General features: G+C 40.3%; 1 protein-coding gene across 1 annotated transcript in view; it reads left to right on the forward strand.

Annotated features, from left to right (window-relative positions):
- Positions 1-18,376, forward strand: part of LOC118846458 (uricase-like) — a 39,452-nt gene that overhangs the window by 13,801 nt on the left and 7,275 nt on the right. Inside the window, exons 4-6 of the mRNA XM_036755014.1 lie at positions 146-224; positions 15,852-16,038; positions 18,025-18,148. Coding sequence (XP_036610909.1) covers positions 146-224; positions 15,852-16,038; positions 18,025-18,148 — 390 coding nt within the window. The remainder of the gene's footprint in view (positions 1-145; positions 225-15,851; positions 16,039-18,024; positions 18,149-18,376) is intronic.

Raw genomic sequence — 18,376 nt, forward strand, 5'->3', positions numbered from 1 at the left:
ACATATATGTGTTCTCTCTATGGTTTTTTTGCCTGATAGAATATGGGCTCCTTGAAGATGGGAACTGTGCTTAGAGCTGTCTGGCACTTAGAAAATGCATGTGGATTGATGCTGAAAATTTACTGGATATTTTTCTCATTTTCAGAATGGAGTGGAGCATGTTCATGCATTTATCAACACTCCCACTGGAACGCACTTCTGTGAAGTTGAGCAGAGTCCAAATGGTGAGAAAGAACTTCTCTATCCATCTCTTTGTATTGTGGTAGCATTTTTTTTTCTCCCTAGACTCTTCTGTTCCTTAACTGAGACTAGGGGTGGAGAATGCAGAAGGTTACCTTCACTTGATATGGAAACTTATACTTTACCTTGGCGTTCTATTAAAGGAGTACTTATCTCACAGAATCACAGAATCACAGCATTGGAAGAGGCCTTAGAAACCATCTGGCCCAACCTAAATCTAAAACAGAATCCCCATTATGACATACTCCATGAATAGTCTTCTAGCCTTTTATGGCAGATCTCCAGTGGGATAGCTCTAATTACTAGGAATTCTATTTGTTCATATAAATCCTAAATTTGCCTCTTGGTTACTTTTAACTGTTGTTCTTAGTCTTTCCTCTCCGGGTCCAGCAGAAGAAACCTGTCTCTTCCCCAAGGACAGCTTTGGCTCTTTGAAGCCAGCAGCAGAGAAAAAAAATGGAAGATTTTAAAGCACTGTCCATTGAATTATCTTCATTTTAGTTAAGGCTTTCAGAAAGCTAGAACCCTTTGAGTAGTTGATTGTAATGACAAGAGGTCCCAGGAAGGCTCCATTGCCTTCTAGGGTTCTGTGTGGTAAGAGTTCTAGGACAGTGCTTTTTGGACATGGAAACCATGGGTATGAGGAAGCCCATATATTTGAAGGATCTATAATCTTCACATATATGTATATGCACATATAAATTGTCCTATTTATCTATAAAATACACACATACATATGTACATATATATGTATATAGGGATAGGGATTGGGCCTGTGATTTCATTGATATGAGCAACTCTCAGATAAAGAATTCTCTCCATCAATGCAGGTTGACACTTTCTCTGCAACTTATATTCTTCATGAGTCACTTAGAGCACTAAGAGGTTAAGTGACTTGGCCAAGGCCACATAGCCAGGATGCATGAGAGGTGTGACTTAAATCCAGGTCTTTCCACTCTGAGGACTCTTCTTTATACACAACATCATGTAGCCTCTCAGCAGATATACTCCAAAATAAGAAGCATGTCGCTTCTATCTCCATAACACATTCTCTCTGCTCACCCAGCCTCCACCTCACTCTAGGTCTTCTTTACCAGTCACATTGTTAGTTTCCATATCCTCTGATAGGTTTCCTTGCCTCATCCTTTGCCAATCTATCATCTACATGGCTGCCAAAGTTCGGGTCCCGAAGTCACGTCACAACCCTACCCAATAAACTCCGCTGGTTTCCTATTATTTATAGGGTCAAATATGAATGCCTCTTTTTGGCATTTGGAGCTTTTTACAACCTGCCCCCTTCTTAACTCTCTCCACATGCTCTGCCACCCAGTCATTGATATTAAATTAAAATCAGTTAAACAGCGACAAGGATAATTGCATAATTCCTGCTGCTTATCCCCAAATTTGCAAGTTAAATACAGAAAATGATTAATTACAACAACCTGGACCTCATTATAACTGATAAAAAGGAATGCAAATATTAGTAAACAATTTTGCAAACTGTTAGGCTTTTGCATTAGCAAGATATGTGTCCTTGAAAATCTCTGGCATCTCAGCCACCCTTTTGTATTTCTCACTCGCTGTGCTAAGTGATAAAAAACAGCTGATGCCTTCTTCAGATCTGGCCAACAGTCAGAGAAGCCAGGTACCTGAGAGGTGCTGAGTAATTATGGGCTAGGTTGGGTTAAAAAGACTTCTCCATGGTTTGTGGTCACGTGATAACGTAATACTTTGCTGAGAATATCTGTTAGAGAAAATCACAGAAATATTCTTTCTGATGATTTCAAATCCTCTTTGTTTATTTAGCAGCTCGAAGCATCTGCCTTAGTGGAAGGGGGAAGTCCTTCCTTATCAGAATTACAATCATTTGAAACCGAATTCTAGTAATTGATGGGATGCTCAGCAATTCCCCACTTCATCCCAAGAGGCTGAAAAACATTGTTGAAGTTATGGTCACAGCTCGAGTGGGGTTGGGAGTAGGGCAGACAACAGGCTCACTGAACATGGGAAGGAGTCAATTTTTGCTGTACTTCTCTGGAAAGCAGCGTGGGAGGAAGATTAAGACCTGGGGATTTGGGTAGGCTTCCACCTCTGTATGAGTTAGTAGCATGGCACAGAAAGCACCTTAGATATCTTCATTAAGACAGTCATAAGATCTAGACAGGGGTAAGGAACATATGGCTTTGAGGCTACTTGTGGCCTTATAGGTCCTTGGGTTCAGCCTTTTGACTGAGTTCAAGTTCTATTGAACAAATCATTTTATTAAGGGGATTTTTTCTGTGAAGTTTGTATTCAGTCAAAGGGACACCCTTAAGGACCTAGAGGGCCACACATATGTGTTCATGTGTGTATGTGCCTCTGTGTGTGTATGTGTGTGCTTGTGTGCACACGCGCATGTGTGTGTATGTGTGTGTGTGTGTGTGGAGAGAGAGAGAGAGAGAGCGATCGGAGAGAGAGAGAGAGAAGAGAGAGGGAGAGAGAGAATTCGCTTCCACTCCACTGTGGACCACACCAGACCTGGTGTATGTGTATTGTGTTCAGTTCCGGGCAACATATTTTAGGAAGCATATGGACAAGCTGGAATTTATCTGGGATCTTGCAGAGAACTGTAATCATTCTCCATAAGGCTTGGTGGAAAGAACTGGTGTTCTTTGGCTTGAAGAAGAGATGATGAGGAGGGGCAGGATCAGCACCAGTTGATCAATAAGCATTTATTAAGTACCTGCTATATGCCAGGGGCTGGACCAGTGGGGGAGATTCAAAGACAAAATAAAGTAGTCTCTGCTCTCTGGGGCCTTACAAAGAAGGAAGACAGCATAGACACCCATAAGTACACATGAAATACATAGTAAAAATATAGTGAAAGTAAATAAAAAATAATTTTTTGGTAGGGGAGGGAAGCACTAGCAGCTAGTGGGGATGAAAAAAGACCATATATAGGAAGTGACATTTGAACTGAGTTTTGAAGGATAAAATATTCGATATTTGTAAAGTACTTTTCAAACCTTAAAAGCATTATCTAAATGTTAATTATAATAATAATGATAAAAATTATTTCTCCAATCATCATCATCATTATTGAAACCAAAGATTCTATCATGTAGAAGTGAGGACAGGATATATTCCAGGTGAGGAGATGGGAGATGGGGTGTGAGGAACAGCAAGAAGGATGGAGCCAGGTTGTGAAGGACTTTAAATGTCAGACAGAATATGGTGGTGGAGCAGTGGAGAGAGTACTAGGCTTAGAATCAGGAAGACTACCTTCCTGAATTCAAATCTGGCCTTAGACACTTACCAGTCATGTGACCCTGGGCAAGTCATGTCACCCTGCTTGCCTCAGTTTCCTCATCTGTAAAATGAAATGGAGAAGGAAATGGCAAACTACTCCAGTATCTTTGCCAAGAAAATCCCCAAAATGGGGTCATGAAGAGTCAGACACGACTGAATAGCAACAAGAGTAGTTTGTATGTTATCATTGAGGAATTAGAATCTCTTGATCAGGAGAATGATGTGGTCAGACACAAGCTTTTAGAATATCACTCTGGTAGTTGTGTGAAGAATGAATTGGAGGGAAGAGAGACTTGAGGCAGGGAGAACAACTGGAAAACTTCGGCAATAGCTTTGGCAAGGTATCTGAACTCGGGTGGCGGTCATAGGAGAGAAGAGGAGGGGACCGATGTAAGAGATGTGGTGGGGATAGATCCAGCATGACTCGGTAACTGATTGGATCTATGAGGTGACAGAGAGTGAGGAGCTGAGGATGACTCCCAGGTTACAAATGGTGGCTAGACAAATGGGAAGTTTGAAAGGGGGAGAGCTTAGGAGGAGAGATAATGAGTTCTTTATCAATGGAGTTCTTTAAGTGGCGGTTAGATGGACCACATATTTGGAGTGTGATAAAGGGAATTCATGTTTCAACTGGGAGTTGTAAAAGGTGATCGCTGGGATCTCTTCCAATTTTGAGATTCCCTGATTCCAAGCCATCTGTTATCCCCAAACTGAAAATTATCTTTCTTAAAATCACACTGAGGGGACACTATAGAAAGATATTAATGTAAGGCAAAGTAAGATTAAACATTCAAGTGAGTAAGGATATCTAATATTTATATAGTGCTTTCAGTTAGTCAATAAACATTTATTAAGTGCCTACCATGTGCCAGGCACCGTGCTAAGTACTGGGGATATAAAAAGCCCTCAAGGAGCTCACGATCTAATGGGAGAGACAACAAGCAAATAAATGTGTACAAACAAGCTATAGACAGGATAAATTGGAAATAATTAAGAATGAGGGTAATAGAATTAAGAGGGTTTGGAAGAGATTTCATGTAGATGTTGAGATTTTAGCTGGGACTTGAAGGAAGCCAAGGAAGGCAGTAGGTGATGAGGAGGGAAAGCGTTCCAGGTATGGGGGACAGCCGGAGAAAATGCCTGGAGCTGAGAGATGGAGTATCTTGTTCAGGGAACAGTCAAGAGGCCAGTGTCACTGGACAGAAGAGTACTCGGCGGTGGGCACTAAGGTACAAGAAAACTTGGAAAGGTAGGAGGGAGCTGTGGTATGAAGGGATTTGAAGGCAGAGAACAGCTCCTGGAGGCAATAGGGAGCGACTGGTGTTCATTGGGTTTATTGTTTTAAGATTCGTAAAGCATTTTATGTACGTTATCCCTTTTGATCCTTACAGCAGTTCTGGGAGGTAGGTGCTTTTATGATCTCCCTTTTACAAGAGTGGAGAATGAGGCTGAGAGAAACTGTGTGATTTGCCCAGGGTCGGGAGCTAATAAATATCTGGAGCAGGATTTTCACTCGAGTCTTCCTGATTCCAGGACCAAGACACGATCTCCTAAGCAATATCGCCTCAGCTGACTGATGCATGTCAACAACATGCATTAAATGCCTGCTTTGTGTGCAATGCTATACTGAGAGAAATGCAAAGATGATACAATTGGATTCTTATCCTTAAGGAGCTTCTAAACCAGGAGAGGAGATAAGAAAGTACTGTGTGAGATCCAAGGAAGAAAAAAATATTATCATAAATCATTTAAAAATATCAAAACCTGGGGCTTTGGGTGGTCATTATGACACATACATTATTATTCTTTAAGGTCAGACTTTATTCAGCAGACAATAGGGAACCACTGAAAAAACTGTGAACAAAGTGGTGAAATGAGCTTATCCATAGGTGTGAATCGAGTTGAGTGTGGGCAGTGTGTACTGAAACCCCTGGGCATATCCAGCCCACATTCGTGCATGCCTATGATTATGTCTGAACATAGGGAAGACAACTCTGGAAAAGGAGTGGATGGAGAAATTAGAATCAAAGAGACTAGTTATTAGTCTGTAGCAATAGTCTGGGCACAAGGTAATGAAAGTGTGAACTAGGGTGGTGGCAGGAATAGAAAGGATGAGATAGATACCAGAGGTGTTGCTGAGGTCAAATAGGCAGGACTTGGCAATTAATTGGATTTACAAAAGAAGAGATAACTAAGACTTTGTGTCTAAGTGACTGTGTAGAGAATGATGATAGAAATAAGTCTAAAAGAGAAGTACATTCGGGGACAAGTGCGAAATAAATTCAGTTTTGGAGTTCAGCGTTGAGTTTGAGGTTCAGGGAAGTGATAAAACTGAGGGGTCGGGGCTGAAAATATAAATTTGGGAGCCACCTCCATAGACGGGGAGGGCATTTCATGAATAGCACCTGGAGCCCCTCTCCATCTGGGCTTCCTTCAGGGAACTACCCCAGGTTCTATGTTCTCTGTGGGTCAGAATGCTCTCCAAACCATAAGTCATCAGCCCCTCCCTATGGGTTAGTCAGCCAGGGCTTACACTTAATTCATAACAAAGATATTTAATAAAAAGGTATAAAAATAATCTTTGAGGTCCCTCTCCCATATATTCACACACACTCAGTGGAAAGAAGGAACATGCATAAGGTATCCTATAAACCCTGCACTTGTGTAGAGTAACAGTTCAGGCTTCTAATGCTGCAAAGCTGTCAATTTTTTAAAAATGCATTTTATTTATGACTTTTGCTTTTATACGAGTTATTTCTGCCCCCTTCCAAATTGTATCCTCCTTCGCAATAAAGGAAAAAAAATATTAAACAAAACCCTCCAAAACAGAGGCCATGTCTGACAATGTATACAATAGTCTGCTGATCTATAAATGTATATCTATATAATATATAGATATATAATATATATTATATATAATTTATTATATATTATAAATATAATATATAAATCTATAAATAAATCTATAATTATTAAGGGTCCATTATGTGCCAGGCACTGTACTAATGACTGGCAATACAAAGACTCCCCCCACCTCCAAAAACAAACATTCTTTGCCCTCAGAGAGATTACATTCTGTTAACAGACAACAAGTGCATATCTAAACATACACAAATTATACTCAAATAGATTTGTGATCTCACGGTTTTGACAATTTCCCCAACAATGCAGACTGTAACCTATCCATGAGAGACTATCCCATAACTTTGCAGCAGGTAGTCTACCCAGTGTCTGACTTTTATGTCTCTTGGTGGTATGGAGGTGGCCCTGGGTTCTCTAAAGTTAATGCCAGAGGAGTATAAGATCTGTCAAGCTCTACCATGCTGGAATACCTCTACTACAGCCCCAGCAAGAGACTGAGTCTCCTTTCCAAGGATCAGAACAGCTCAGGATATAGAGACACATCATTTTGTGATGAAAAACATTTTTTTAAACCATGGTAATTGATGAAGCAAAAAATATAAATACAGGCATACCTCAGAGATATCGCAGGTTTGGAGTTATTGTGGGTTTGGCTCCAGACTATCACAATAAAGCAACTATCTCAATAGAGCAAATATCACAATAAAGCTAGTCACACAAACTTTTTTGTTTCCCAGTGCATATAAAAGTTATGCTTACACTATACTATATAGTCCAGTAAGTGCGCTGAAGGTTGGGGATGGCTGTGGCAATTTTTTAAAATAAGACGATAATTAAGTTTGCCAGAGTGATTGACTTTCACTTGAACATTTAGAAGCCATTGTAGGGTTATTAATTGGCCTAATTTCAGTATTATTGGGAAGGGAATAGGGAGATTCAAGGAGAGGGAAAGCGATGGGGTGAATGGCCAATTGGTGGAGTAGTCAAAACACATGCAACATTTATTGATTAATACACTGTCTTATACGGGCATGATTCATCGTGCCCCAATACATGTATGATAAGAACATCAAAGATCATTAATCACAGATCATCATAACAAATATAATAATAATTTTAAAAGTTTGAAATATTTCAGGAATGACCCAAATGTGATACAGAGGCACAACATGAGCACAGGCTGTTGGGAAAATGGAGCTGATAGACTTGCTTGATGCAGTTGGCATGAACTTTTTAATTTGGTAAAAAAAAAGCAGTATTTTTGAAGTACAATGAAGCAAAGCACAATATAATGAGAAATGCCGGTACAGAGTAGTGAGGTGGGGTGGGCCATACGAAATGAGGGTGATGGGTAGGGAATCAAGAAAGTTTTATGTAGAAGGTAGGATATGAGCTGAGGGGTTTTGTTTTGTTTTGTTTTGTTTTAGGAAATGAGAGATTTTAAGGGGGTGGGTGGTGAAGAGGGAGTATATTCCAGGAATAAAGGACTACCATTGCAAAGGCCCAGAGATAAAGAGATGGAGGATCACATGTGTAGAACAAGAAAGCTAGTTTGTCTCTATTGTAGAGTGTGGAAAGGGGAATAATATATAATAAAGATGGAAAGGTAGGTTGGGGATATTTTGTGAAGGGCTTGTAAAACCAAGAGAAGAGCTATTTACATTTGAGGCAGTAAGGAAACACCAGAATTTCTTGAATAGGGGAGTAACATGGTCAGAGTTATTTTTTAGGAAAATCACTTTAAAAGCTGTATGGAGAATAGATTGGAACCTTAGTGATTCCCCCACCTCTCTGTCATTGAAGGAAAGAGGTATTTTTCATGTTCTCTTCTCTGGGACCTTATCTACTTTTTGTATTTCTCAGGGTCCAACTTTTATTTAGCGATCTGTTCATTTATATTGTTATAGCTGTCCTATTTGTTATAGTTATTATAGTAGACATAATATTTTTCTTCTCTGATATTAGCTATATGTACTTGGGACAATCCCTTAACCTCTATGTGCCTATGGAAAATCTTTCAGACTTATCTATTAAGTCACAATTGGGTTGAGATCTCTTTTAGTGGAGGAAGTTCCCACACTAGGAGATCCTGACCCTGATGAAACCATAGATATTTCTGTTATCCCTGTTTTAATGATACTAAATTATTTCCTTACCTTATAGAAGGCCTGAAACCCTGCCTATGACTTCAATCAAGGCTGCCTAACTTTAATAACAAAGGCAGTTAAATCTCTGTCATCCATGGAGAAACTGCTAACAATGGTGCCACCCATTGTTATGCCCATAGGCATGTAGAAAGTATGGGCTAGATGTACACTGGCACATAGTCAGAGGAAGGAACTGTAGTTTCATCAGGGTGGGGAGCTCATGCTCCATGCAGGCCAAGGATTATGCCAAGACCAACTGGGCATTTGCTCAATGGCCTGCAGAGTAACTTGGTTGCCATGTCTTGGTAGGTGAGGCAAAGGACAGAAATGTTTCTGCTGAAAACTTTGCCTACAGGCATCATGAACATCAATCATGGGTTGATTTGTAGCATTTAGATTCCACTCCTACTGGTAGATTTCCCCTCTTGCTGGCATTCCCTTCTGTAGTGTCACCAGAGATTCCTTTGTTGCTTCATGCAATGGTGTTTCTTCAGTTTTCATTGGACCCTTCTGCAACTCTGACTACTTCTGACCATTGCTTCATGCTGCTCCATGCATAGTTCCTTCTCTTATGGCCTTCCATTTGGAAAACAATAATTTGTGTTTATATTACAATTTATGGTTTACTATAAATCAACAAACACAAATCTATTAAGGACCTACTATGTGTCAGGCATTGTTCTTGGATCTAGGGATACAAATGCAAAGAATGAAACAGTTCCTACTTTTGAAGAGCTTCGATTCTTATGGCAGAGACAAGTACCCATATAATTATATAGAGAATGAAGGTAAAATAAAAGGCAGTTTGGAAGAGGGACACTGGCAATTGGGGGCATCAGGAAAGGCTTTGTGTAGAAGGTGGTACATTAACTGCATTTTGAAGAAACGGTTATGTGTGAGGAACAGAGAAAAGGCTGGATCAAAGACTGTGGGAGGAATAGTAGTGACCATGATGCAAGAGAGAGAGAGAGGCTGGGGCTGGGTTAGAAAAGGCTAAAATACTTCTCCCTGAAAAAGTCAGACTTGACAACTCTTTCAGCACAAAGCTGAGGTTATGGTCACTATAGCTAGCCAGGAAGTTAACAAAAACCAGCAGAATGTGGTTTAGAAAATTCATTATAATGCAGTTATATCCTTCATTGTGAGCCCTGAGTCTGTAAAATTTGATTCAGGGAATCTGTTCCTCCCCCTAAATCTGAAGGATCAATGCCAAGGCTAGAGCACCAAAGTAAGCTTTGCTCCCAAGATGCTTTGCAATTGAAATATAAATAAGCTAGGATCTAGAACAAAACAGGGCATGTCTATCGTCCTAGACCTCTCATGCCCATCAATACTGCTGCCTTAACTATGCATATCTGCCAACAACAAAACCTCACTGGTCTCCCTACAAAAGGCACTAGTGATGTGCTCATTCATCTGGACTATTTAATCAGCAAATAACATTTCAGGGGTTTGCAAGTTGACCATCAGTAGATGCATCAAGTAAAAGGTGGATGACCATTTGTCCAGCAGAGGGGATGCCTATTTAGGTATGGGTTGGACTAGATGGATGATAAAATCATAGATTTCGAGTTGGGATGGAGTTTCAAGGTCATCTAGTCCAATTTATAGAGGAGGAAATGGAGACCCAAAGAGGGAAAATCACTGACTCAAGATTATACAGGTAGTAAACAGTGGAAACAGTTCTGATTCTAGGTCCCCTTGACCCCAAATCCAATACTCTTTCCCACCGTGCTGAGTTCCCTTCCAACTCTAGGCTCTGTGAATGGACGATTTGCACTTGATGTGATATACTATTTTTTAAGTTTCATGCAACTGTAAGTAGAGTGAGTTGATCACATGGATTCTCTTGGTCCCCAATGCAAAGTCTAGGCTTGCCTCCAACACTGGCACAGAATTGACAATACACATGGGAGTACTTGTCCTCCTCAGTTCTTTTGGAACCTTCCCTTTACTGATACATTATGAAAATGGAGAAAGTAGTTATGGTTTCGAATGTATTTTGGCTTCAGTTTTACACAGAAAGAAATGGCTTATGTTCCCAGAGACAATTAACTATTACCACATTTTTGGCAGAATAAACCCTCATGACTCTGGCACTCTCATTCTTTCTATGAAAAAAAAATCTTTTTTCACACAGCCTGTGTGTGTGTGTGTGTGTGTGTGTGTGTGTGTGTGTGTGTGTTTTAACTTGTCTTGGCAGACATTAAGAACCCCAGATAAAATATGGAGTTTATTTTATCTTCTCTATTGGCAGCATCCCAACTCTCAGCACAATGGCTGAGTTGGAGTCTTTTTAGTTTGCAGATCCACCAATGAAAATATTATGCTTCACACACTCAAAGAATATTCAAATTTATGCAAACAAGAAGCAACTCACCCCCCCAAAAAAAGACTGCCCTTTTCTGGGTTGCATTTCCATGAAACCACTTAATCAGCTTTTCAGGTTTCCCTCAATGATTGTGGAGTAATGCACCAGGATAAAAAAGGGGAGAAAGGAAGAGGAGAAAGAGTTTTCAACACTTCAATTTTCCTGCAACATAATTTTCTCTGGCTTTTAGTATTCCTCCTACATACTCATTAACCTACCAGACTGCAATTTCTTTCCCAAAGAACCATATACTCTACCCTTTAGTTCACTAAGGGAAAGGAACTCACTGACAATTAATAGAAAACAAACCCATTTCCTTACTACCCATCAGGTGTCACAAAGCACAAAACTTTCCCTGAGCCATAAAAAAGTCCTGTCATGAAGAAATATAATTGCTTCCACATTTAACACCCCTGAAGAACATACAGATAGCAGGGAGTGGGATATTATTAAGACCACATTAAGTCATTCTAGTAAAAGATCTTCCAAAGTGGGAGGGGAGACTTGTAGAGTATTCAGGCAGGGGTAGATAGATCAAAGACCATTTACTGGGGGAGAATGAGCCTGGTTCATAGTGAGTTAAGGAAAAAATATGGAATCCAGGCAAGAGAAAAGCTCCCTTGGTGGACTTCTGCACAGAGATGGTAGGTATCATCTGGGTGGAAGTAAGTTGATTGAGCTTTTGTATAGAAGCAAATGATGACGAAGATTATTAGAATTGCACTGTGTTTATAAAAGTCTTTCCTTCCCAAGGCATTGTGAACCACTTTCTATTCTGTTATAAGCAACAAAGACACAGATGGTGCTATTCTGTTCTTATTTCCAATTCCAGCCTAGTTCTGCCCTCAAGGTCTAAGTCAAATTAGTCCAATCTGCCTTCCACATGACTACCCATCAAATACTCAAAGATAGCCATCATGTTATTCCTCCCCAAACACAAATATTCCTGGTCCCTGCAACCAATACTTGAATGACATGGTTTCAAGTCCTTTAATCCCCCAGTAACCCTCCTTTGGACATACTCTAGCTTCTCAATGTCCTGCATGGAGTTAAAAGAATCACAGAATATTAGAGTTGGAAGAGTAATCAGCAGCCATTTAACTCAATCTATACCCAAAAGGCATCCCCACTAGAACATAATAGTCAAGTGGTCATCCAGCATCTGCTAGAAGATTTCTGTTGAGGGAGAACTCTACTTCCCAAGGGAACCCATTTCATTTTGAAATAATTCAAATTATTAAGACATTTTCCTAAAATGTGAAACCCAGAACTGACCTCACCAAGACAGGGTAGAGGAGGACAATTTTTTTTCCTTTGCTCCAGATACATTTCCTCTAGTACATGGTCTAAAATCTCCTAAACTGGTTTTTTTTTGGACATTATAGGATGACACTGACACTATAAATACATATTGGATTTGCAGTCTGCTAAAATCCAAAGACCCCTTTTATTTTAAAAAATTTACTTTTTTCAATTAAGCATTTATTTTCTCTCCTTCCTACCTCCCATCTAAGAAATAAAGAAAAAGAAAATCAAAACTCTTATAACAGCTATGCATAGTTGAGTAAAATAAATTTCTACTTTGTCCATGGCCAAAAAATGTATATTTCATTCTGCCCTCTGAGTCCATAATCTTTCTGTCAGGAGATGGGTGACATTCTTCATCATCGCTCCTCTGGAATCATGGTTGGTCAATGTGTGGATCAAAGTTCTCAAGTCTTCCCAAGTTTTTCATTCTTCTGACATTGTTAAGAGGTATCTGGCCAGAAGTCCCCTGCCCTGCCCTGCCACAGTTAACATTTTAAACCTGAGTAAACAAATTTACATTTTTTTCTAGTAATTTTCACCCTACTTGACTTGACTCCATCATTGTAGCCCATGGATATATTGATGGATCCTGGTTCTTGAATCCAATGTGCCAGTTAATTGCTTTCATAATTATGTTGCCTACAGATCTGAGGACCATGACAACTGTTCCTTCATCCAAGTAATTCATAAAAATGTTGAACTGGAAGGGGCCCAGGACAGAGCCCTGTTTTCCCAGCTGCTTTTATCCTCCTTTCTTAATCATGGATTGCCATAGATATTTGGTATTTTTAAAAAATCGATTATTTCTAGCTTTGTTTAGAGGAGAACACTACACTGAACACTGCAGATACTAATACATATTTAACGAACCAACATTTTACTGGTCATTGTTCTCCATAGGACGTAACAGAGAGGAACGTGAAATAGTAATTATTCCACTTTCACTGAAATTCAGCTACTCTTGAGTGCAGAGCAATATCTATTGAACCACTTCAATTAAAACTGTGTAGGGAGTATAAATCACTGTGCTATTAAAATCTGTAACTAGAATTTAGCTGGGGTCCATGAGCTTTTCATGTTTTGTATCTAGTGAGTACTTAAATAAATGTTTGCTGATGGTCTTCAGAAAAGGCTACTTAACATTCAATAAAGCTAAACTGATGGGACCCTTCATTTTGTAACCCAAACCAGTCACCTTTGCCCATGGAGGGAATCTGGTCAAGGATCCACTTAGACTGAGGAGAACCACTTTCTGAATTAATTCCTTCTAGAATCCCAATAGCAATTTGGAAATAAGTGGCTTATCTCCAAGAATCAAAGTTGCCTGGACTTTTGAGATCGACAGAATTGAGAGGTAATGGGACCTGTGACCATTGAGTGGAGATGAAGGAGTGGTACAGGTATTCCTTTAGATGAAGCAATGTTCATTAAAGTATAACCCTTTGGGTAGTCCTTCCTGTCACTTGCCCATCTTGACTCCATTTGAGTAGTCTTAAAACATGGATATAACAATGATACTCCTCTGTTTAAGAACCTTCAGCAGCTCCCCAAAACCCACGTCACCAGTTTCTTTCCACTTAACCACACTACCACACTGGAATCGCTTGGTGGTGGCGAGCAAAACTTTCTGAAATACATGCATTAAAAGAATATGCATGGTAGAAAAATGACCCAGATCGAGACATGGCTTTTTTTTTCTTTTATTGCATGATCAGCACTGGAATTTGTTTTGCTTTACTATATGTACTTGTAACAGGGGTTTTATTTTTCTTGCTTCCTTAACTGTGAGATAAGAGGATGTGTGAAAGAGAGAAGGCAGATCTGAAAATAAAATAAAATGCAATTTTAAATAGAGAGTGGTGTATACACACGCGCACACACACACACACACACACACACACACACACCCACACCCCAGAACCTTCAACATCTTCCTAGTATCTCTAGGATAAAATGCAAACACCTTTCTGTGGTATTGAAAGTCCTACAGGATTTGGCTTCAACCTTTCTTTTCAGGCTGATTAAACATTACTCTGCCTCATACAGGATGCATTTCAGACCAACTCACCTCTGTATTTTCTCTTCATGACATCTCACATCTCGCCTCTCCGCCTTTGTACAATGTGTCCTTTACCCACCCACCCATTCCTGGAACGGAGTCCTTCCTCATCTCTGCCTCTTAGAAAGCTTAGCTTCCTTCAAACCTTTTCTTAGGGTCTACTGTTTTCTAGGCATCGTGCTAGACACACTGAAACAGTCTCTACCCTCTAAGAGGTTACATTATAATGAGGAAACAATACCTGCCTATATAGACATATACAAATACACTGTAAGGTGACAGAAAGCATTACCAGCTAGGAGACCAGACGAGGCTGTAGCCAACTCTAGAAGGAAGCCAGGGATTCCAAGAGGTGATTGTGAGGAGGAGCATTCCCCTCAGAGGGGACAATCCATGCAAAGTGCCACCTCTGACACAGTACTTTTTCTGACCTTTCCTGACATCCTTATTGTTAATGACTTCCTTCAGCATATATTTTGCATTCACTTTTCTGTGTATGTGCTGTTCCTCCATTAATCCCTTTGTAGAATGTAAGTTCCTTGAGGGCCAACATTGTTCCATACAAAAATGAACAGGAAAGAAATATTTTAGTTTGGCTGAAATGCAATATGCATGAGAGACAGTAATGTTTAATCAGCCTGAAAAGACAGGCTAAAGCCAGATTCTGGAGGGGTTTGTGTCCCTAGCTCCTAACACAATGCCTGGCACTTGGTAGGTACTTAATAAATGCTTATTGAATGAATAACCTCAATGGTTAGCCCATAATATTGTGTCCAGTATTATAATAAAAGGAGTTAAAGGACAATAGGAGACGTGTTAGATGACCCTGGGTAGGGGGTTTCCTTCGTGCTGTCCATGCCTATGATTTTGTGATTTCACTGGTTTAGGGAGCTGTTGGTATAGAACCCCAATGCACTCCCCCTACCTTCTATTAGCTCCTGCTTTAAAATTTATAATTTTAGACAGTTGCCTAGTCACTGAGGGCTTAAATGACTTACCCAGGATCAAATCAAAAGGCTACATCAAAAGTGGGATTTGAAATCAAGTCTTCCCTACTTCAATGCTGGCTCTCAATCTACTCTGTAAGACTGCGTCTGTACCCGCAGACTTTTCATTAAAATGCAGAATGTTAATTACCGTACACAATGCCTGCCTTTGGGTATGGCAGCATGGAGGAACAAGGGTATTCATTTCTGGGTGTTTCAGTTTAAATGGGTGGTTTAGAGAATCTTTCGGACTCCTACTTTCAATTTGAACAGGCCTAGATTGGGGTGGAGTTGGAGTCTTGATAACAGTGAGAAATACATTGTAAATAGAAGAGCTGATAAAAGCAAATCCATAGAAGAGAGAACAATGTTTTCTCTGAAAAGGTTATTCTGAATTTTTTAATTTAAGAATTTCAAAGCCTCCTGGGAGATGCACAATGTGATGGGTCTGGGAGAAAGTAGTGTTTTGGGAGAAAGCCGGGTTGTTTTGTGAAAATTGCAACACCCCCAGAATTTCTGCTTTTCTTCTCCACTGGGATCAGGCTTTTACCAGTTTAATTTCTCCTCTCTACTTCTTTTTCCCTGAACAGGACCCCCAACCATTCACTCTGGCCTCAAGGATATGAAGGTTTTGAAAACAACCCAGTCTGGATTTGAAGGCTTCATCAAGGACCAGTTCACGACCCTTCCTGAAGTAAAGGACCGGTGCTTTGCCACCCAGGTTTACTGCAAGTGGCGTTACAATCAGTTCCAGAATGTGGACTTCCAAGCAGTATGGTGAGGAAGCAGGAGCATGTACTGATCCCCCAACCCCATGGGTTGGGTTGGAGTCCATGGCACCAGAAGGTCAAATAAACCAACACCACATTCATAAGGGAATGCCTCCTCTGATATCTCTAGATGATGGGTGACTGTAGGTTCTCTTCTCTTGAATAATTCTAGTGCTTGGACCTGGCATGTACATGCTTAACAAAGCTCTCTCGGTCTCTGTCTCTGTCTCTCTCTGTCTCTCTGTCTCTGTCTCTCTGTCTGTCTGTCTCTGTCTCTGTCTCTCTCTGTCTCTGTCTCTCTCTCTGTCTCTCTCTCTCTCTCTCTCTCTCTCTCTCTCTCTCTCTCTCTCCCTCCCTCTCTATCTCTGTCTGTCTGTCTTTCTCTCTCTCTGTCTTTCTGTCTCTCTCCCTCTCTGTCCTTTATTGTGACACAGAACAGGTGTTTCAGAGGCAGCATGGGAAAATTTCTGGGTAGAGTCAGAAGGACCTGAGTTCAAATGTCTCACTCTGTCATTTTGTCATACTTGTGTCACCTTGGGCAAATCATATAACATCTCTGTGTCTCACTTCTCTCAACTGTAAAATGAGGAGGTGGACTACATGACCTTTCTTGGGTGAGTTTTAGAGAGGATGTTTGTTCCTATTAGGCAGCAAGCTCCTTGAGGGCAGGGACTGTCTTTTGACTCTTTTCACACCCTCAGCACTTAGCACAGTGCCCAGAACACAGTAGGTGCTTAATAAATGCTTGGTGAATCATATTGAATTTAGGAATAGGATGGACTAGACAGCCTTTGAAGTACTAAGATACTTTGCCCCAAAGGTCCTTTCCAGCTCTGAATCTTTAAGTCAACTTCCTCTATATTACAAAAAAAAATTAAAAAGTCCATCCAAAGGCTTGAAGACAGCCATCACGACCTCCCTAAGTCTTCTCTTCTCCAGGCAAATCACCCCCAGTGTCTTGAACCATTCTTCATATGACATGATTTCCAGATCTCTCACCATTCTAGTCACTCTCTTCTGGATGGATTTTGATTTGTCATGATCTCTTTTGAAAAAGACATTGCCCAGAACTGAACCGAACTCTCTAGAATGGTCTGGCCACTGCCAAATCCTGCTCTGTGATTCTGTCCCATGACCAATCCCCATCGCTCTTCTTTATTTTAAAGATGTATTTCATCTGAAATACATACATGTATGTATGTATATGTGTGTATATGCATACATATTTACATACCCATACATGTTTATTTATTAATGCTACCTTCTAAGTATGCTAGCCTTTCAGTTTGGTGTGGTTTTAAAAGAAAGCTAGGCCTGCATTGGGAATCAGATAGTGCAAGGAGATATAGTTTTGTTATCAATTTGGGGACTAGCTGGGGTAAGGAATGGGAGGATTGAAGTTGTCAAATACCTTCTTCCTATTTTCCTGACAGGATTAGAGTCTGGGGGAGTTTGTATCTCACTGGTGCCAGTTGTCAAATGCACTAGGTGATGGAAGTTGCCTGGTAGCTTGATGCCAGGGGCCAAGGAAGGGGTGTGTGTGTGTGTATGTCTGTGTGAGTGTGTGTCTGTGTCTGTGTGTGTGTGTGTGTGTGTGTGTGTGTGTGTGTGTGTGTACTGGGGAGCGGGTGTTTGGAGACGAGATGTACAGAGGGAGTGGTAATGAGATTTTGAGGCAAAACCAAATATCACAATGTTCTAATATTCTTAAAAGTTCTTTCTTTCCAGTGACTCATATTTGATCATCTATCAGACGACTAGAAATATTGTTTGCCTTTACTGCATGGGGAAATGAAAAGCATAAGCATCATGATATTAGGATCCCTAGCGAGATGAGGTGGGGGGAGGCAGAGGAGAAGGGCAGGAGGGGACAGGTAAAGTCATACTAAAAAGAAGTGGCATTATTAATGAAATCTTCATTTTTTTTTTTTACAAAAAAAGGTCATACCATTGCTGTCTCTTGAATTTATTATTTTCCCTTTCTATGTTTAAGGAATGGTGTTCGAGATATCGTCCTGGAGAAATTTGCTGGGCCGTATGACAAAGGAGAGTATTCCCCTTCAGTTCAGAAGACCCTCTACGACATTCAAGTGTCCTCCCTGAGCCAAATTCCAGAGGTATCTTTTTTTCACTAAACCCTTTGGAGAGTTTAGGTTGGGATAACTTGCTGGAGATCCTCTTGTCTTAAGAAAGATCTTGAAGACAAAAAAGAGAACTGAATACCAGATAAAAAAAAAACAACCTGCCACGGCTTAATAATTCTGTGCAGCAAAGAAAAAAGAACAGGAGATGACTTGGATTGGCAATATGGGTCAATAGCATCATTCCCAACTTGTTGAAAACTC

The sequence above is a fragment of the Trichosurus vulpecula genome, chromosome 4 (genome assembly GCF_011100635.1).
Source record: "Trichosurus vulpecula isolate mTriVul1 chromosome 4, mTriVul1.pri, whole genome shotgun sequence".
NCBI lineage: Eukaryota > Metazoa > Chordata > Mammalia > Diprotodontia > Phalangeridae > Trichosurus > Trichosurus vulpecula.